Source organism: Leptopilina boulardi, unplaced genomic scaffold (genome assembly GCF_019393585.1).
Source record: "Leptopilina boulardi isolate dan_hultmark-lab unplaced genomic scaffold, ZJU_Lbou_2.1 LbouV2_372, whole genome shotgun sequence".
Classification (NCBI taxonomy): Eukaryota; Metazoa; Arthropoda; class Insecta; order Hymenoptera; family Figitidae; genus Leptopilina; species Leptopilina boulardi.
This window is the reverse complement of record NW_026137943.1, coordinates 1,548,554-1,567,765: the sequence shown is the minus strand read 5'-3', so window position 1 is coordinate 1,567,765 and position 19,212 is coordinate 1,548,554. Positions and strand designations below refer to the sequence as shown.

Below are 19,212 nucleotides of genomic sequence, written 5' to 3'. Positions count from 1 at the left end.
GATTTGAATTTTTTATTATCTTAATATTATATTTTTTATTAAAAATCCAAAATGTTTATGATTTTATAATGTCAAATATATCATGAATAATGAATAATATTTTGTAAAATTATTTTTGACGAGAGTATATATACTATATAGCATCTTACATATGACAAATCCTTGGTTTAATGGTACAAGTTTCACCATGCACTCGTTACAAAAACAATAAAGATATAACGGGCAAGGTGAGGTAGGCTATAGTAACTATATATACATATATGTATTCTCTTTTTGAGTTCATAAGGTCAATTATACTTTGAAGAAAAACTGGATTTCTCTTGCGTCAGTTTTTTTTTATAAACTTGTTTCAAAAATCTATTTAACCTTAAGGCATAAAATATTCTAAATTTATTATCTTAAAATTGCAAATCTTATGTAACATAAATATGTCCTTTTTTTTCATGCAAAAAATTAACTGATATTTTTTATGTATCAAAACTTATTATTATTTGAAAGAAGAATCCTACAACGATGAAAAAATAAATATATATTTATAATGAATTTTTTTATTTACATAATTACGCCAGGTTATTTTTTGACAAAACCTTTAGATTCTCTAAGAATTCTAATACCTTGATCTTGTTATTTTTTTAAAATATTTTATTTATACGCCAGGTTATTTTTTAACAAAACCTTTAGATACCTCAAGAATTCTAATACGTTGATCTTGTTATTTTTTTTAATTTTTCATTTATACGCCAGGTTATTTTTTGACAAAACCCTTAGTTTCCCCAAGCATTCTGATACTTGATCTTATTATCTGTTTTTTAATAATTATTTATTTAAAATTACGCCAGATTATTTTTTGAAAAAACCTTTAGATTCCCCAAGAATTTTAATACCTTGATCTCATTGATACTAATACTTTTTATGTATCAAAACTTCTTTGAAATAAGAATCCAACAACACTAGGAAAAAATAAATTTTATATTAAGAGAAAAATAAGAATTTTTTTTCTTTTTTACATTTTGGAAACTTATTTTTTTTCAGAGGCCCTTGGAACTGGAAGTTCGTCTTGGCATAGTGAAGAAGGAAGGCCAACATCACGTAAAGGAGAAGAAACGCCATCTTCTTGCGCGACACCAACTTCCACGAGTTTCCCCTCTGAACCGGAAGTCGAAGCTGATATTAGTCAAACTGTCGATGGTAATAATCCAGCTGCACCATATCCTTGTCAATTTTGTGATCGAATGTTTCCACGATTGAGTTATCTCAAGAAACACGAACAGGTAAATTTTCTATTTTTTAGAAAAAAAAAAAAATTTCCCTTTTTTTGTAAATTATATATTCTGATGATCATATTATTTTCCACTCGCAACGAGTGAGGTTAAATCTAACGCACCTGGAGAAAACTGGTGGACAAGTTGTTGCGACACAACCTGTTATGCGATACATATATATATATATAGGATGCTACAGATTTTGACCCAATGATGACCTAAACTCGACGCGGAAGCGCAACTAATCCTTTTAGCATGCAAAACAGAGTAGGGGAAAAAAAATTCTTTCGGGGCCACGCGCTGCCCTCAAAGTATCAAGAAATTCCTGTTTTCAAAAACCAAGAACTGGACAATTAAAAACAATGCGAGGTCTAACTAGAAATTTTTAATTTCTACATTTTACTTTATTATTCAATTCCGATGATTATTTCCCAACGAAACGAATTTCCATCAAATGAATTTTAATGTAAAATATTTTTTCGACTATTTCCATGTATTGCAAAAAAAAAAAAAAAAAGTTTTCATATTCCATAATCCTTATTCACAAAGAGAGCCGCTGCTGGTCAAGTGTATATGTCTTTCTTACCGATCTACGTGCTTCGGTGTAACTTTGTCGTCTTGACTTTGAACTCCACTTCTGTTTTACGTCCTCACGGTGGTCGAGGACAAAGGCTCCGACCATATGGGTCCATATCATATCAGCAATCTGGATGGGTGACACTGAAAAGCCGCACAATATTTTTAAGTTAGCTTTTGTTGATTTTTTAAATAACTATATTTCATTTCGAATTTTTAAATACATTCATCTAAACAGCAAGAAATCATTTTGCCTAATATGTCTTTGTTTATACAAAATTATGAAGCATCACTAATATGTATCATAAAGTGGTATAATTATGTATAATTTCGAATGTGTTATACATTTTGAAGAAGATTTATCGTCGTGTAGTAATAACCAAGTCATTAAATATATGTTACTTTATAGTAGTCGCGTAATCACTTAAAAGTCCGACATTTCCAGACACATATATATATAATGATCATTTTAAATGCGTCAATGTGGGATTTCAATGAAATAGAAATTATCCTTAATTATTAAATTTTTGGGAATTCTTTTTTTTTTTGCAGAGTCATGGTGATCAGATGCCATACAGATGCAGTTGGTGCGCAAGATTATTTAAACACAAACGAAGTCGTGATCGTCATGTTAAATTGCACACTGGCGACAGGAGATATCGATGCTCGCACTGTGAGGCCGCATTTTCCAGAAGGTAAGAGCATAAGAATTTTCTTATTTTTTTCCTTCATTTATTACGCCAGGTTATTTTTTGACAAAACCCTTTACAATTTGTAAAAAGGACCAAAATCTTCGAATCATTAAATTCAAAAAGTAAATTAATAGAATTTAATCAATAAATAAAAAAAATTGGTTAAGTACGAGTTACACTCGCTTACCTAGGGTTCCGTTTACGATTATTTGAATTTAAATATAAGGGTTCCGTTTCGGTTCTCTGCGTGAACGGAACCGTAAAAAAAGATGAAGAGCAGCGAGAGACATTTGACTAATGTTTAATTTGTAACCTATTTACTTTTTCGAAGGTATAACACTTATAACTGTAGTTATAAAATGCACCCAACGCCTTCTCAGCTTAGCATTTCAATACCTCATGCTTGAAAAAAACGAGTTTACTCGACACCACGCATATGAATATATATATATGTTGTAGAATCTAGAATTGAGACACAGGATGAAAGGGAGATATAGAAGAAACCATTGGTTCTTATATGTATATATATGAGTAAGCTTGACTAATGTCCAGAGTCCCACAGTCGCCTTGTGATCATTAGTCATTTGTCAACCCCATGGGCCTTAGAATCATTCAGTTCCAAGTCCATACGCACGAGCCTTGAAAGTCGCAACTGATTCTGAAACACAACCTGTGATGTATTAATCACTCTGATCATATAAAGGAAATCCTTTATTTCTTTATACTGAAAACAATTCTTTAGTTTTGAAATTTTCAAATAGCATTGAAACTCAATATAATTACTTAATACAGAATATTTGATAGTACTGCATTTATATTTTTTTTTAAATAATTTTTTTATTTACAATTACGCCAGGTTATTTTTTGACAAAACCTTTAGATTTCCCAAGCATTCTGATGCTTGATTTTGTTATTTTTAAAAATTTTTTTATTTACAATTACGCCAGGTTATTTTTTGAGAAAACCTTTAGATTCCCCAAGAATTCTAATACTTTGATCTTGTTATTTTTTTTAATTTTACATTTACACGCCAGGTTATTTTTTGACAAAACTCTTAGTTTCCCCAAGAATTCTGATTCAGTGATATCTTATATATAAATCAAGATTTAGATTGATCAGCAATAATTAACGGCATCAATGACCTGTAGAGTTGATTTCTTCATTGAAATTATTCGAATCCTCCTTCATATTGAAATATAAATGACATTGGTTGATTCATTGGAGATATCTGGTGCAATTCACATTGAAATAACAACTGATTATCGGATAAGGTCTTTAATCTTGACCAAACGAGAAAGAGATGCGCTCCACCTGTCATCCACTATTACAAATCGCATATCTTGTGATCTTTACGCCACGTCTATTCCACCAATGGAAGTCGGCTTGGGTGACCCAACAAAAGAAGAAGAAGAAGAAGAAATCTTCTTTAGCTTCTCTTCTTGTTCAACTTTTTTTTTATCTTTCTTTCTTTTTGGTACCCCCTTTTTCTCTGATTGGTTCAGGTCACTCACCTACATACACAAAAGACGTGTGGCACGTCAAGAATGTTGGAAGATCGATGAACGAATAACGTGCATCTTAAACCTCCTCTGTCACCCTCTATCCATTATACATCTTTAAATTATTTCAATGGTAAACTAATTTCAATCTTTTTGCACTTGAAATATAATTCTAGAAAAAACCATTGAATCAAAATTGGCTACCATTTTACTTTTTTTTCCCCTCTATTTCCTCTTGTTTCCCCTAAGTACACTAATGGAGGAAATAAATTTTCTTCAGCTCACGCACATCTTTAAATCTCGAAGTAAATCTTTCCTCGTCGAACTGTATTTATTTTTTCATCAAAACTTGATTTTAAAAAAAATGGAGAATAAAATAAAAATCATCAAAACTATTCTTTTTTCTTCACTAAAGATATAAATATATTTTTTTTAACGGAGGAAGAAGAGGAAATTGGAGCAAGCAAATAGGAAGTTGTAACTCCACCCAGTGTTGATATGTTGAAAAGGGAACGAATTCGTTTCCCACGACGTACCACCCTTCCATCTAGGGCTTTTGTTTCGAACCCTCCCACGCGCAATGAAGCACTCTCTTTTTCTCTCCATCCCTTTATTTCTGGGTCCATTTTTCGTCCAGTATACTTTTTTCCAATGGCGTCGTTTTCTTAAAAAAAAGAACGAACGATCTCAGCATCGAACCATAGGTCAAAAACGTGACGTTAATGATATTTAAAGCATGAGAAAGATCAGTTTTTCTATCTAAAGACTAGAATTCTAACAAAAAAAAAATTTTTAACTACTAAACTGAAAATATTACAAAACACTTTATTGATTGGAATTTAAATAAACCAACTAAAATAACCCAAATCCATTAAAGCTTTAAATCTCCTCAGTCCAGTAATGCTCGCCGAATAAATTGAATTATTCAAATAAAAAGTGCAAGGCAAAAATATCTGTCCATCTTCATTTCAGTGATTTATTTATACTGGTCTTCGTCTTACGGACTTTATTTTTGCACTGAATCGTTAAAATATTTATCGATCACTCAGACATTCATTCCATTAAATATATTCTACTGTGTCTTAGAATTTATTAAATATTATACAAAAAAAAAACTATGAAATATTAAAAAAAAAAATTCTCTTGTTTCAGTGATCATTTGAAAATTCACATGAAAACCCATGACACACAGAAGCCATTTCAATGTACATCATGTTCCCGAGGATATAATACAGCAGCTGCTCTAACATCTCACATGCAATCACATAAAAGACATCAAAATACCCAAGGATCAAAATTAGAAATGGATTTTGGTCGTCGAAGTGTATCATCCCATAGTACAGCATCACCTCCAATTCCAAATTCACCATCACCGAATTTAAATTTAACACTTAATCATAAATCAATAAAATCACAGGCAAGTGCCTCAACAACACCAATTTTATCACCTTTGAAATTAACATGCATGTATTGTACACGTGATTCCTTCACCAGTATGCAACAACTTCAACTTCATGTTCATACAATGCATCAAGCAATTTTAAGTGGAGAAAATCTAATGCCATCACCAGGTCAAACTGCCGAATTATCAAATCATCAAAAAATTGACAGAAATAGAGAAGTTATATTTTATGCAAAAAAATTTCCCGATGATAGAAATTCCCTACAGGAGAAAGATTTATATGAATCATCACTCACTTGCGGTCAATGTACAATGAAATTCGCATCACCTAATTTATTACGAGAACATTTAATATCAATTCATCGTGTCGATGGATTAGGATCATTGATGATTTGTCCACTATGTGGAATTCCATGTTCATCAGCAGCAGCATACGCTGAGCACTATGTACTTCATCATTGTGAAGATAGAAGATTATCTGAGGCACGTGAATATGGTGATCCAAAATTAAATGGATCTTACGATATCAAACAAACAAGAGCAAAAATTGCCAAAGATTTTGAACCCGCCGATTTAACAAATAAAAATTTGAAACCGAATGAAAATTATTCAGCCGGAACACTTTTATGTGGACAATGTGGAGCAGCATTAAAAGATTTTGAATCATTTAGAGAACATTTAGCGAGACATCTTAAAGCAGATCAAAAAAATGAAACACCACGTAATCAATGTCCAAAATGTGAGGCCAATTTTTCAGATAGAGAAGAAATGATGGTGCATTTGACAAAACACTTTTTAGGACAAGTCACTAAGGAATATGCTTGTAATGCTTGTAAAAAATTATACCCCCATCCTGATCTTCTTCAACGGCATTTACTCGATTCACACGCACATCATTTATATCGTTGTGCACTTTGTAGAGATACTTTTGATTCTCGTGTAGCTATACAAGTTCATTTTGCCGTTAAACATAGTCAAGAGTGTCGTATCTATCGCTGTAATGTTTGTTCAATAAACAACGAAAATTCCCCTGGCAATGCACCAGTGGAAAATATGAATTTCTTCAGAAGTGAAGCCGAAATGGCAAATCATGTAAGAACAGTACACGCACCTCCGTCCCATGTTAATGAAAGTCCATTACCACGAAGTCCTGCCTCAACTCCAGGTATCACAAATAGATGTGTTTTTTGTGGAATTTGTTGTAATTCAGATTTAGATCTTCAACTTCATATGGCAAGTCATTCGACAAATTTATACAGATGTCCTATATGTCGTGAGGGTTTTGCCGTTGAATTTCTTCTCGATCGTCATATTGCACAGGTTCATCATTCCAATCATACAAGGGAAAATGGTCGAATTCATCGTCCATCGAGATCACAGGAGGATGTTAATTCCGAGACAAATAGAGAACAAAGAACAAAACGTGGTCGTTCACCAGCGTCGAGTAATAATAATTCACTAAATCAACGTGACAACAATAAGAGACCAAATTATGGAACTGTTCAACAATGTGAACTTTGTGAACGTGGTGAATTTACAAATGATGCCGAACTTCAAGCACACAAAAAATTAGCTCATACACCATCTAAAGTTCAGGGAAAATCAATGTCATCATTAAGTATGACTTGTGCCTATTGCGGTGAAGTTTGTCGTTCGCGTAGTGAATTAGAATCACATACTAGAATACAGCATGCAACCAATGAGCATGGTGGTCGTCATAAATGTAATATTTGTGATGAAGTCTGTCCATCAGGTGCAACACTCGCTGAACATAAACTTCAGAAACATTGTAAAATACAATTAAGTGATATCTGCATTGTTTGTCGTGGTACATTACATTCGGAATCACAATTTTTTGAACATGTTCAAAGACACAGTTTGGAGAATGTTGATCCACAACAGAGATTGGATAGTACACTTCCACATTTGCCGGCACCTTGCGTTGTATGTAGACAAACATTAATTAGTGATCTTGAAGTGAGACTACACGCCAGGCATCATTTAAGATCAAATTCAGGATCCCAAAATTCCGAAAGTCCAAGTCCAAAACACAATAAATCATCAACTCACAATTGTTGTCTTTGTCTCAGGGAATTTAATGCCGAGGAATTTGTTAGTTTACCATCAAATCATTCAACTAATTCAGCTAATTCTCTTCTATTTGTTTGTAAAGCATGTTACATGAGGCATTCACAAGGTCTTCCAATATTAAACTACGGACATCCAAGATCAAAAAGCGAATTATGGTTAAAGGAGACACAATGGGAAAATGCTTCTAGGGAAAAATGGAATGGAAATTACAAAATTGAAGAAAAAACATCTGATGTTGGTACAAACGATGTAATGAGATGTGAAGAATGTAATATCAAATTTGAAGATTCAGATGAAGCTGAAAAACATCGAATTGAAGAACATAAACCCTTGGGTACATACACGTGTATACAATGCCAGGTATTTATTACTAATCTATATAATTAATTTACAATTTAACGACATTACAAATACGAAATAATTACAGGTGTCTTTTCCAACGGAAGCTAAAATTCAGGAACATGTAAAGAAAGAACATCTCGAATCATCGGGAAAAGAATCATTGGAAGCATTACGTTGTCATCTTTGTTTATTTGATGCCAATAGTCCACTACAATTGCAAAGTCATCTAATAGAGCATACTTTTGCCGGATGTACTGCATTAAGTTGCTATATTTGTCAGTCATTATTTACAGCACCCATTGGACTTCAGGTAATTTCAAAATTAAAATAAACTAAATTCTATACCTAAAAATTCTAATTCCAATTCTTCTAATTGAATTATCTTCTTTACAGAATCATATGCTCCAACAACATGGATTGGGAGCTCGTCCATACGACTGTAACAATTGTGAATTAAAATTTTTCTTTCGAGCCGAACTTGATCAGCATGTGGGTGTTTTTCATTCTGCGCGTGTTCCATCACCAAAAGATGTAAAAAAAATTGAGAATGGTATTCAAGAACACGATAAAGAAATTCACGAGAAAATAACAGTAAAAGAGGAAATTCATCAAATCAATGAAAATGATGAAATCACTGTTGATGTTAATGAAAAATATGAAAATCAAGAAACAAATACTATTAATATGGAAAATATTCATTCTGACAAAGTTTATACTGAACAGATCAATGATTCTGAGTCGTAAAAATTTTTTTTCCTAAATTTAATTTAATATTCCTAATTATTTGTATATATAACATATAATTTTAGCAAATTTTAATAAGAAAATAATCCCTATAATTTAAAAAAAAAAAAAAAATTAATTTTGATTTGTCAAGTTCAGATGAGAATTTGTAAAAATAATTCAATTGTACATATTCTGTCTTCCTATAAACAAATATAAAAAATATCAATATATATGAAAAATTGTAATCAATAATTACAAATTTTCATATATAAAAAATTGAGCTCAAACATTTGGAAAGTTTCATAAAAAAAAAAAAATGTTTTTAATGCAACTTTTACCAATAATTAACATTTTGTATTTATGTAAAATGTATTGTAAAATTTTTTTAAAATGAAATTTTTATCTCTGATCGAAATGATCAATGTTTTTTTGTACATATACTGTTTTTTAAATTTTAAATTAAAAAAAAAGTTAATTCAACGTAAATTTAAGGCTTTGTTTTATGAAAGTATTATGCAATTGTTCAATAGAAGGTTATGGTTTATAATATTTATAATGTTTATTATTAAATTTCTATACAATAATAATTATCATCATTATTATTAATTTTAATGATTATTACTATTACTATTACTATTATTTTATACTATTACTATTAACAATTAATACAATTATTATTGTAATTATTATAATTATTCTTATTTTTATATTACAGTTATTTTTGGTTAATTTTTTAGTTTAAAAATTACGGTTTATTTAATTCTAATTAACTTGACATATATTTTGTAAACTATCTTTAACATTTTTTTAATCAGCGTTAAGTTTAACGATTTATATACATCTTAGCGATTTTTAGCGTCAATTATTTTTCAAAAAAAAAGTAAAATTTCTATTTTTGTCAAAAAAAGGAAGGAAATCTTTTATAAAAAGTTTCAATTAGTGAAAAAAAAAAAATGCTCATCCAGAGTCAAAACTGTATTATTTAGTATATCGCTCAACAATGTTGATATTAAGCTATAGATAAAAATGTTAAAAAAAAACTGTAACGCGGTATTTAAATAAAGATGCAATAACCTGTCCATTATAATTAAAATTATACATCGTTATAAGATAGTTATTTACGAAATATAATAAATTATTGTTTTAAATTACATGTCTATATTTATTGTTTCAAGTAAGAATCATATTTCATTTTTGATATTCCCAATACCAGTAAAGGCCTAAGCAGAATAGATTCTTGAACTGGGGAACGCAATCGTGAACGGAAACGTAAAAATGGGTGAGAGAAGAATAAAAATATTCACTATCCTTCTCTTACTCATTCTTACGTTTCCGTTTACGATTGCGTTCCCGTTCAAGAATCTATTCTGCTTAGGCCTTAAATAAGTTGATGCGGATTTTCATATGATAGAAAGGAAAATGAATACTTTTTGATAATATTACGATTTGGTTTTCTAAATTCAAGTTACTTAATTGGCGTAGATAAAAATAATCTTTCCATTGCACCTGAAATCAAAAGAATTAAATTATATACATTTTTATTTTCTATCTTCCTTGAAAATATACTATTTCATGACAATAATAAGTAATAATATGATATAATTATTGCTTACCTTCGTCAACCTTCGCACTGTGGAATAAAAGTATTAAATGACAGTTAAAGTCAAAACAAAACTACTATACCGATAGATACACTTCTAGCTTGATACGAGAACGTTACCAACTGAAGTTAAATTCATGTCAGTTGATACATTATCCCCAACGGTTCTTTTACCTTGTTATTTCAATGATAATTGAAAATATTTTAAACTATATTTATTCAATAAGTAAAAAAAAAAATTCGTGATAAATAATTGAAAAGCTACTATAAAATAATATTAAAAAATTCTAATTAATAAATACTATTCCTAAAAATAAATGTTTCTCTAGTGATTTTTCTATTACAGATGTCGTTACTCGCGTTCTAACCTAACATTAATATTACGTCATCAAAATGTCAGATTCACGTATGACAGTTTTCATCGTCAGTTGATTTTAAATGCTGTCTGTGTGTGTATATTATTTAATTTCTTTTATATAAATTTTCAATTTTTTTAAAATTTAATAATAATTTTACAATGGCAATTTACACCAGTTGACAATTTTTTTTTTTTTTTATTATAATTTAGTTATCAAAAAAGTGTTAGATTTTCTATATATATATATATGTAAATTAATCTATAAAATTTTTATCTGTGCTACCTACGTAAAATTGTTCTTCAATCTTTTAATAAATATCTCTGTAATTAATAATTTCAACTTTAACATTACAATCAGCAAAAATGACGATAAATACTGATGTTTACGATGATTTGTACTTGTAAGTATATATTTTATATATAATTTCTATATGCAAATTTTTTGAATGTCATGTTTAATTTTAAATTAATTTTTTTTTATTTGAAAAATATTATAATTGAATCATTGTTTTTTATTTTTAATAAATGGAATAATTATTAATTGTGTTAGAATTATCAATGAATCTATTCATTTGTTAATTACTTCTAAAAAAGATATAATTAATAATTAATTAATTTCTTGTATTAATTTTTATATTCTAATTTTAGAAATTTTTTGTTTTTTTTTTTTTATTTCTAGGTACGCGACTCCTGAAAAATTTTACATAGAACCAGTAGGAACAAAAGTATTACTTGTAGTTGATAGAGTTAGTCAACAAATTTACACACAGGGTAAATATCATTAAAAAAATTTAAGTTTTTAAAAAAAAATTAATTAAAAAAAAATTTTTAATTTTCAGCTGGTACTGCGAGTCAAATTCCCCAAACGGCGAGTAGACGAAAAATATGGGGTATCGTGGGTACAATAAGGCTATTAGCATCACGTTATTTAATTGTAATAACAAGCGCAGAAACTATTGGTACAATAGCGGGACAACAAATTTTCAAAATAATTTCAACTGAAATTATACCCTATGCAAGATCGTTACTTCATTTAAATGAACGACAAAAGCAAAATAATGCCACATATTTAGAAATGATTAGAAATGTATTAAATACACCACATTTTTATTTTAGTTATACATATGATCTCAGTCATACAATGCAAAGATTACATAATACGAATCCAGAATTTTTACAAGTAAATTTTTCTTTTTCTACAATTAACAAAATTAATTAAATTAATTATTAATATTTTTCTTTTTTTTTCTTTATTTTAGATGCCACTTTACGATAGAGCTGATCCTCGATTTGTGTGGAATGCATATATGTTACAAGAATTAACATCGAGGCCAGAGCAGCATAAATTTTGCTTGCCAATTATTCATGGCTGTATCCTTTAATGAAAAAAAAAAAAATTGTCATTTTAATTTCTTTACGGAAAAAATTGTATATATTTAACTCTCGGAGGGAAATATTAACTATTCGTGAAATAGTTTTCAATTTGTGAAAAATATTGCTTTATCTTGCCTCGAAAAACGTGAAATCTACATTACCGACGAATAGTAAAACAGATTTTGTCCCCAGTTTTTAATTCTTTGAAATAGTTGAATCAAATTCTTTTCAATAAAAAATAATTTAACTTCTTGAGCGTCGACTTTAAATTTCGAAAAAAACTATTTAAATATTAATAAAAATAATTTTTTTATATTACATCTGATCATCAAAAAAAATAAGAAACATGCGTTTTGGTTAGTAAAATGTGTGTACAGACATTACAAATTAAGGACTGATGGGAGAATTCTTTGTTTATTTTGACTATTTTTTTTTGAAAAAACGGAAAGAAAACCTTAACATGAAAAAAAAACAGTTGTTTCATTGAACACAATTGTGATAAATGGCATTGCATTTAATTGGGGAATTGTTTCACGACGGAGTATTCAACGTGCTGGTACGAGATTATTTTCACGTGGTATAGATGGAAATGGTAATGTTTCAAATTACGTTGAAACAGAGCAATTAATTGAAGTGAACGGTGATCGAAGTTCCTTTGTACAAACTCGTGGATCAATTCCATTATTTTGGCAACAAGCACCAAATCTCAAGTACAAACCAAAACCACAATTAATTCCACATGAAGATCATCAAACAGCATGTACAAGACATTTTGAAGCACAGATATTTCATTATGGAAAACAGATTTTAGTTAATTTGGTAATTTTTTTTTTCTTTTTCATTTACCAAGTCGAATAATTTGGAAATGATAATTTTCTTTTTTTTTTGAACAGATCGATCACAATGGAGCAGAGGGTGAATTAGAGAGGGCATATCGTGATATTGTTAATCGAATAGGAAATCAAAATGTACGACTTGAATCATTTGATTTTCATGCGGAATGTAGAAAAATGCGTTGGGATCGATTGACAATATTAATGGATCGTTTGGCTCATGATCGTGAACAAATTGGTTATTTTTTATTAACAAGAAATAGTGCATTACTCTCAGTGCAGGATGGCGTTTTTCGTACAAATTGCATTGATTGTTTGGATCGTACAAATGTTGTTCAAAGTATGTTGGCAAAAAGAGTACTTTCAGATGCATTATGTAAATTAAAAGTCCTGAGAAGCGTTGAGGAACATCCACAATTGGAAAATATGTTTAAACAAGTATAATTTTATAATTATTAAATAGTTGCCAGAACAATTCCACTTTTGTTAAAGTGGGGGAAAAAAATAAACAAATCTTATTAATTTCAGGTATGGGCCGATAATGCGGATATAATAAGTATAGAATATTCTGGTACAAGTGCATTGAAAACAGATTTTACACGTACGGGAAAACGTACAAAACTTGGGGCAATTAAAGATGGTATAAATTCAATGACAAGATATTATAAAAATAATTTTGCTGATGGTTATCGACAAGTAGGTGATAAAATTAATGAATTTATTAAAATTTTAAAAAAAGGAGAACAAAAATTAAAATATTTCACATTCTTTTAAGGATTCGATTGAACTCTTTTTGGGACGTTATGTAATTCAGGACGATGAATGTTCATCGAGAAAATGTCCACTTGAATCTGAAAGAAATTGGCGTTACGCAACATTCCCACTTGTATTATTAGTGGCGTCGGCAATGTTAGTTGCACATATTATTCTACCATCAAGATATACAACTGAAGTTTTACTTTATATGTTATTTTGGGGTGGTATGGTCGCTGGAACATTTGCAACAATTGTTCATCATGGCAAACAATATGTCGATAAGCCAAGACTTATTTAGTATTTTGTTTGGAGAAAAAAATTTCCGTTACGTTCAAATTGTTAATGGAAAAGTATATATAAATATGGTATGTTGTAATTTATGTGTCATGAAATTGTACTTTTTCTCTTTTTTTTTAATTAAAAACAAAAAAAATATAAATAAATAGGTTAAATATATTAAGAAATTTTATTATTGGAATATTTTTTTCAATTATCTAATTTATTTAATGGAGGAAAATGTAATAAATAAATACAAAAAAAAATGATGAAATATTTTATTACTAACCATTAGATTGTGTACAGGCTGTCTACTAGTCCTGGAAGTCGTGGAAATGACCTGGAATTTGAAAAAATGTCCTTAAAAGTCCTAGAATTTTAATTTTTGTCCTTGAATTTTTTATATTTTGCTTTTAAATTTTCAAAAATTTATAATTAGACATGCTGATTAATTTTTTTTGAATTTGTAAGGATTTTTTTCATTTTCCAGGAAAACATTCTATTCAAAAAAATGAAATAAAATTGATTATTCTTAGTCTACTGCAATTTAGGTTCAATTGGTAGGTTTTTTTGAAGGTATTTTAAAGGTACAAAAGGTAAAAAAATAATAGAGACATGCTGATTAATTTTTTTTGAATATGTATAGAATTTTTTCATTTTCCAGGAAAACATTCTATTCAAAAAAATGAAATAAAATTGATTATTCTTAGTCTACTGCAATTTAGGTTCAATTGGTAGGTTTTTTTGAAGGTTATTACGTTTTGTTTTAAGGTAAAAAAATAATAGAGACATGCTGATTAATTTTTTTTGAATTTGTAAGGATTTTTTTCATTTTCCAGGAAAAAATTCTATACAAAAAAATGGAATAAAATTGATTATTCTTAGTCTACTGCAATTTAGGTTCAATTATTAGGTTTTTTTAAAGGTTATTACGTGTTGTTTTAAGGTAAAAAAATAATAGAGACATGCTGATTAATTTTTTTTGAATATGTATAGAATTTTTTCATTTTCCAGGAAAACATTCTATTCAAAAAAATGAAATAAAATTGATTATTCTTAGTCTACTGCAATTTAGGTTCAATTGGTAGGTTTTTTTGAAGGTTATTACGTGTTGTTTTAAAGTAAAAAACTAAAAGAGACATGCTGATTAATTTTATTTTAATTTTTTTCGAATTTTTTCATTTTCCAGGAAAACATTCTATTCAAAAAAATGGAATAAAATTGATTATTCTTAGTCTACTGCAATTTAGGTTCAATTGGTAGGTTTTTTTGAAGGTTATTACGTTTTGTTTTAAGGTAAAAAAATAATAGAGACATGCTGATTAATTTTTTTTGAATTTGTAAGGATTTTTTTCATTTTCCAGGAAAAAATTCTATACAAAAAAATGGAATAAAATTGATTATTCTTAGTCTACTGCAATTTAGGTTCAATTATTAGGTTTTTTTAAAGGTTATTACGTGTTGTTTTAAGGTAAAAAAATAATAGAGACATGCTGATTAATTTTTTTTGAATATGTATAGAATTTTTTCATTTTCCAGGAAAACATTCTATTCAAAAAAATGAAATAAAATTGATTATTCTTAGTCTACTGCAATTTAGGTTCAATTGGTAGGTTTTTTTGAAGGTTATTACGTTTTGTTTTAAGGTAAAAAAATAATAGAGACATGCTGATTAATTTTTTTTGAATTTGTAAGGATTTTTTTCATTTTCCAGGAAAAAATTCTATACAAAAAAATGGAATAAAATTGATTATTCTTAGTCTACTGCAATTTAGGTTCAATTATTAGGTTTTTTTAAAGGTTATTACGTGTTGTTTTAAGGTAAAAAAATAATAGAGACATGCTGATTAATTTTTTTTGAATATGTATAGAATTTTTTCATTTTCCAGGAAAACATTCTATTCAAAAAAATGAAATAAAATTGATTATTCTTAGTCTACTGCAATTTAGGTTCAATTGGTAGGTTTTTTTGAAGGTTATTACGTGTTGTTTTAAAGTAAAAAACTAAAAGAGACATGCTGATTAATTTTATTTTAATTTTTTTCGAATTTTTTCATTTTCCAGGAAAACATTCTATTCAAAAAAATGGAATAAAATTGATTATTCTTAGTCTACTGCAATTTAGGTTCAATTGGTAGGTTTTTTTGAAGGTTATTACGTTTTGTTTTAAGGTAAAAAAATAATAGAGACATGCTGATTAATTTTTTTTGAATTTGTAAGGATTTTTTTCATTTTCCAGGAAAAAATTCTATACAAAAAAATGGAATAAAATTGATTATTCTTAGTCTACTGCAATTTAGGTTCAATTATTAGGTTTTTTTAAAGGTTATTACGTGTTGTTTTAAGGTAAAAAAATAATAGAGACATGCTGATTAATTTTTTTTGAATATGTATAGAATTTTTTCATTTTCCAGGAAAACATTCTATTCAAAAAAATGAAATAAAATTGATTATTCTTAGTCTACTGCAATTTAGGTTCAATTGGTAGGTTTTTTTGAAGGTTATTACGTGTTGTTTTAAGGTAAAAAACTAAAAGAGACATGCTGATTAATTTTATTTTAATTTTTTTCGAATTTTTTCATTTTCCAGGAAAACATTCTATTCAAAAAAATGGAATAAAATTGATTATTCTTAGTCTACTGCAATTTAGGTTCAATTGGTAGGTTTTTTTGAAGGTTATTACGTGTTGTTTTAAGGTAAAAAACTAAAAGAGACATGCTGATTAATTTTATTTTAATTTTTTTCGAATTTTTTCATTTTCCAGGAAAACATTCTATTCAAAAAAATGGAATAAAATTGATTATTCTTAGTCTACTGCAATTTAGGTTCAATTATTAGGTTTTTTTGAAGGTTATTACGTGTTGTTTTAAGGTAAAAAAATAATAGAGACATGCTGATTAATTTTTTTTGAATATGTATAGAATTTTTTCATTTTCCAGGAAAACATTCTATTCAAAAAAATGAAATAAAATTGATTATTCTTAGTCTACTGCAATTTAGGTTCAATTGGTAGGTTTTTTTGAAGGTTATTACGTGTTGTGTTAAGGTAAAAAAAATAGAGACATGCTGATTAATTTTTTTTGAATTTGTAAGGATTTTTTTCATTTTCCAGGAAAACATTCTATACAAAAAAATGGAATAAAATTGATTATTCTTAGTTTACTGCAATTTAGGTTCAATTGTTAGGTTTTTTTGAAGGTTATTACGTGTTGTTTTAAGGTAAAAAAAAAAAAGAGACATGCTGATTAATTTTTTTTGAATATGTATAGAATTTTTTCATTTTCCAGGAAAACATTCTACTCAAAAAAATGGAATAAAATTGATTATTCTTAGTCTACTGCAATTTAGGTTCAATTGGTAGGTTTTTTTTGAAGGTTATTACGTGTTGTTTTAAAGTAAAAAAATAATAGAGACATGCTGATTAATTTTATTTGAATTTTTTTCGAATTTTTTCATTTTCCAGGAAAACATTCTATTCAAAAAAATGAAATAAAATTGATTATTCTTAGTCTACTGCAATTTAGGTTCAATTGGTAGGTTTTTTTGAAGGTTATTACGTGTTGTTATAAGGTAAAAAAATAATAGAGACATGCTGATTAATTATTTTTGAATATGTATGGAATTTTTTCATTTTCCAGGAAAACATTCTATTCAAAAAAATGAAATAAAATTGATTATTCTTAGTCTACTGCAATTTAGGTTCAATTGGTAGGTTTTTTTGAAGGTTATTACGTGTTGTTTTAAGGTAAAAAAAAATAGAGACATGCTGTTTAATTTTATTTGATTTTTTTTTTGAATTTTTTCATTTTCCAGGAAAACATTCTATTTCAAAAAATGGAATAAAATTGATTATTCTTAGTCTACTGCAATTTAGGTTCAATTGGTATGTTTTTTTTGAAGGTTATTACGTGTTGTGTTAAGGTAAAAAAAAATAGAGACATGCTGATTAATTTTATTTGAATATGTATGGAATTTTTTCATTTTCCAGAAAAACATTCTATTCAAAAAAATGAAATAAAATTGATTATTCTTAGTCTACTGCAATTTAGGTTTAATTGGTAGGTTTTTTTGAAGGTTATTACGTGTTGTGTTAAGGTAAAAAAAAATAGAGACATGCTGATTAATTTTTTTTGAATTTGTAAGGATTTTTTTCATTTTCCAGGAAAACATTCTATACAAAAAAATGGAATAAAATTGATTATTCTTAGTTTACTGCAATTTAGGTTCAATTGTTAGGTTTTTTTGAAGGTTATTACGTGTTGTTTTAAGGTAAAAAAAAAAAGAGACATGCTGATTAATTTTTTTTGAATATGTATAGAATTTTTTCATTTTCCAGGAAAACATTCTACTCAAAAAAATGGAATAAAATTGATTATTCTTAGTCTACTGCAATTTAGGTTCAATTGGTAGGTTTTTTTTGAAGGTTATTACGTGTTGTTTTAAAGTAAAAAAATAATAGAGACATGCTGATTAATTTTATTTGAATTTTTTTCGAATTTTTTCATTTTCCAGGAAAACATTGTATTCAAAAAAATGGAATAAAATTGATTATTCTTAGTCTACTGCAATTTAGGTTCAATTATTAGGTTTTTTTGAAGGTTATTACGTGTTGTTTTAAGGTAAAAAAATAATAGAGACATGCTGATTAATTTTTTTTGAATATGTATAGAATTTTTTCATTTTCCAGGAAAACATTCTATTCAAAAAAATGAAATAAAATTGATTATTCTTAGTCTACTGCAATTTAGGTTCAATTGGTAGGTTTTTTTGAAGGTTATTATGTGTTTTTTTAAGGTAAAAAAATAATAGAGACATGCTGATTAACTTTATTTGAATTTTTTTCGAATTTTTTCATTTTCCAGGAAAACATTCTATTCAAAAAAATGAAATAAAATTGATTATTCTTAGTCTACTGCAATTTAGGTTCAATTGGTAGGTTTTTTTGAAGGTTATTACGTGTTGTTATAAGGTAAAAAAATAATAGAGACATGCTGATTAATTATTTTTGAATATGTATGGAATTTTTTCATTTTCCAGGAAAACATTCTATTCAAAAAAATGAAATAAAATTGATTATTCTTAGTCTACTGCAATTTAGGTTCAATTGGTAGGTTTTTTTGAAGGTTATTACGTGTTGTTATAAGGTAAAAAAATAATAGAGACATGCTGATTAATTATTTTTGAATATGTATGGAATTTTTTCATTTTCCAGGAAAACATTCTATTCAAAAAAATGAAATAAAATTGATTATTCTTAGTCTACTGCAATTTAGGTTCAATTGGTAGGTTTTTTTGAAGGTTATTACGTGTTGTTATAAGGTAAAAAAATAATAGAGACATGCTGATTAATTATTTTTGAATATGTATGGAATTTTTTCATTTTCCAGGAAAACATTCTATTCAAAAAAATGAAATAAAATTGATT

At 27.8% G+C, this 19,212-nt stretch overlaps 3 protein-coding genes across 5 annotated transcripts in view; 2 read left to right on the top strand and 1 right to left on the bottom strand.

The window, feature by feature from the left end:
• The window catches only part of LOC127287713 (zinc finger protein 423 homolog), a 100,453-nt gene extending 90,712 nt beyond the window's left edge, over positions 1–9,741 (top strand). For both annotated transcript variants that reach the window (XM_051314795.1, XM_051314796.1), the window contains 5 exons: positions 1,033–1,271; positions 2,391–2,533; positions 5,182–7,882; positions 7,950–8,174; positions 8,258–9,741. In XM_051314795.1, the coding sequence (XP_051170752.1) occupies positions 1,033–1,271; positions 2,391–2,533; positions 5,182–7,882; positions 7,950–8,174; positions 8,258–8,608 (3,659 nt within the window). In that variant the 3' untranslated portion in view covers positions 8,609–9,741. The remainder of the gene's footprint in view (positions 1–1,032; positions 1,272–2,390; positions 2,534–5,181; positions 7,883–7,949; positions 8,175–8,257) is intronic.
• Positions 1–19,212, bottom strand: part of LOC127287721 (uncharacterized) — a 277,776-nt gene that overhangs the window by 9,161 nt on the left and 249,403 nt on the right. The window lies entirely within an intron of this gene.
• Positions 10,579–13,975, top strand: LOC127287717 (phosphatidylinositol-3-phosphatase SAC1). 2 transcript variants are annotated; one of them, XM_051314801.1, is made up of 9 exons: positions 10,621–10,639; positions 10,907–10,949; positions 11,228–11,319; positions 11,388–11,728; positions 11,808–11,919; positions 12,398–12,741; positions 12,816–13,193; positions 13,284–13,451; positions 13,531–13,975. In XM_051314801.1, exons 2-9 carry the CDS (start codon positions 10,912–10,914, stop codon positions 13,807–13,809), a joined length of 1,752 nt encoding a protein of 583 aa, XP_051170758.1. In that variant the 5' UTR covers positions 10,621–10,639; positions 10,907–10,911; the 3' UTR covers positions 13,810–13,975. The 2 variants fall into 2 exon arrangements, with proteins under 2 accessions (XP_051170756.1, XP_051170758.1); XM_051314799.1 differs by having other exon boundaries at positions 10,579–10,949.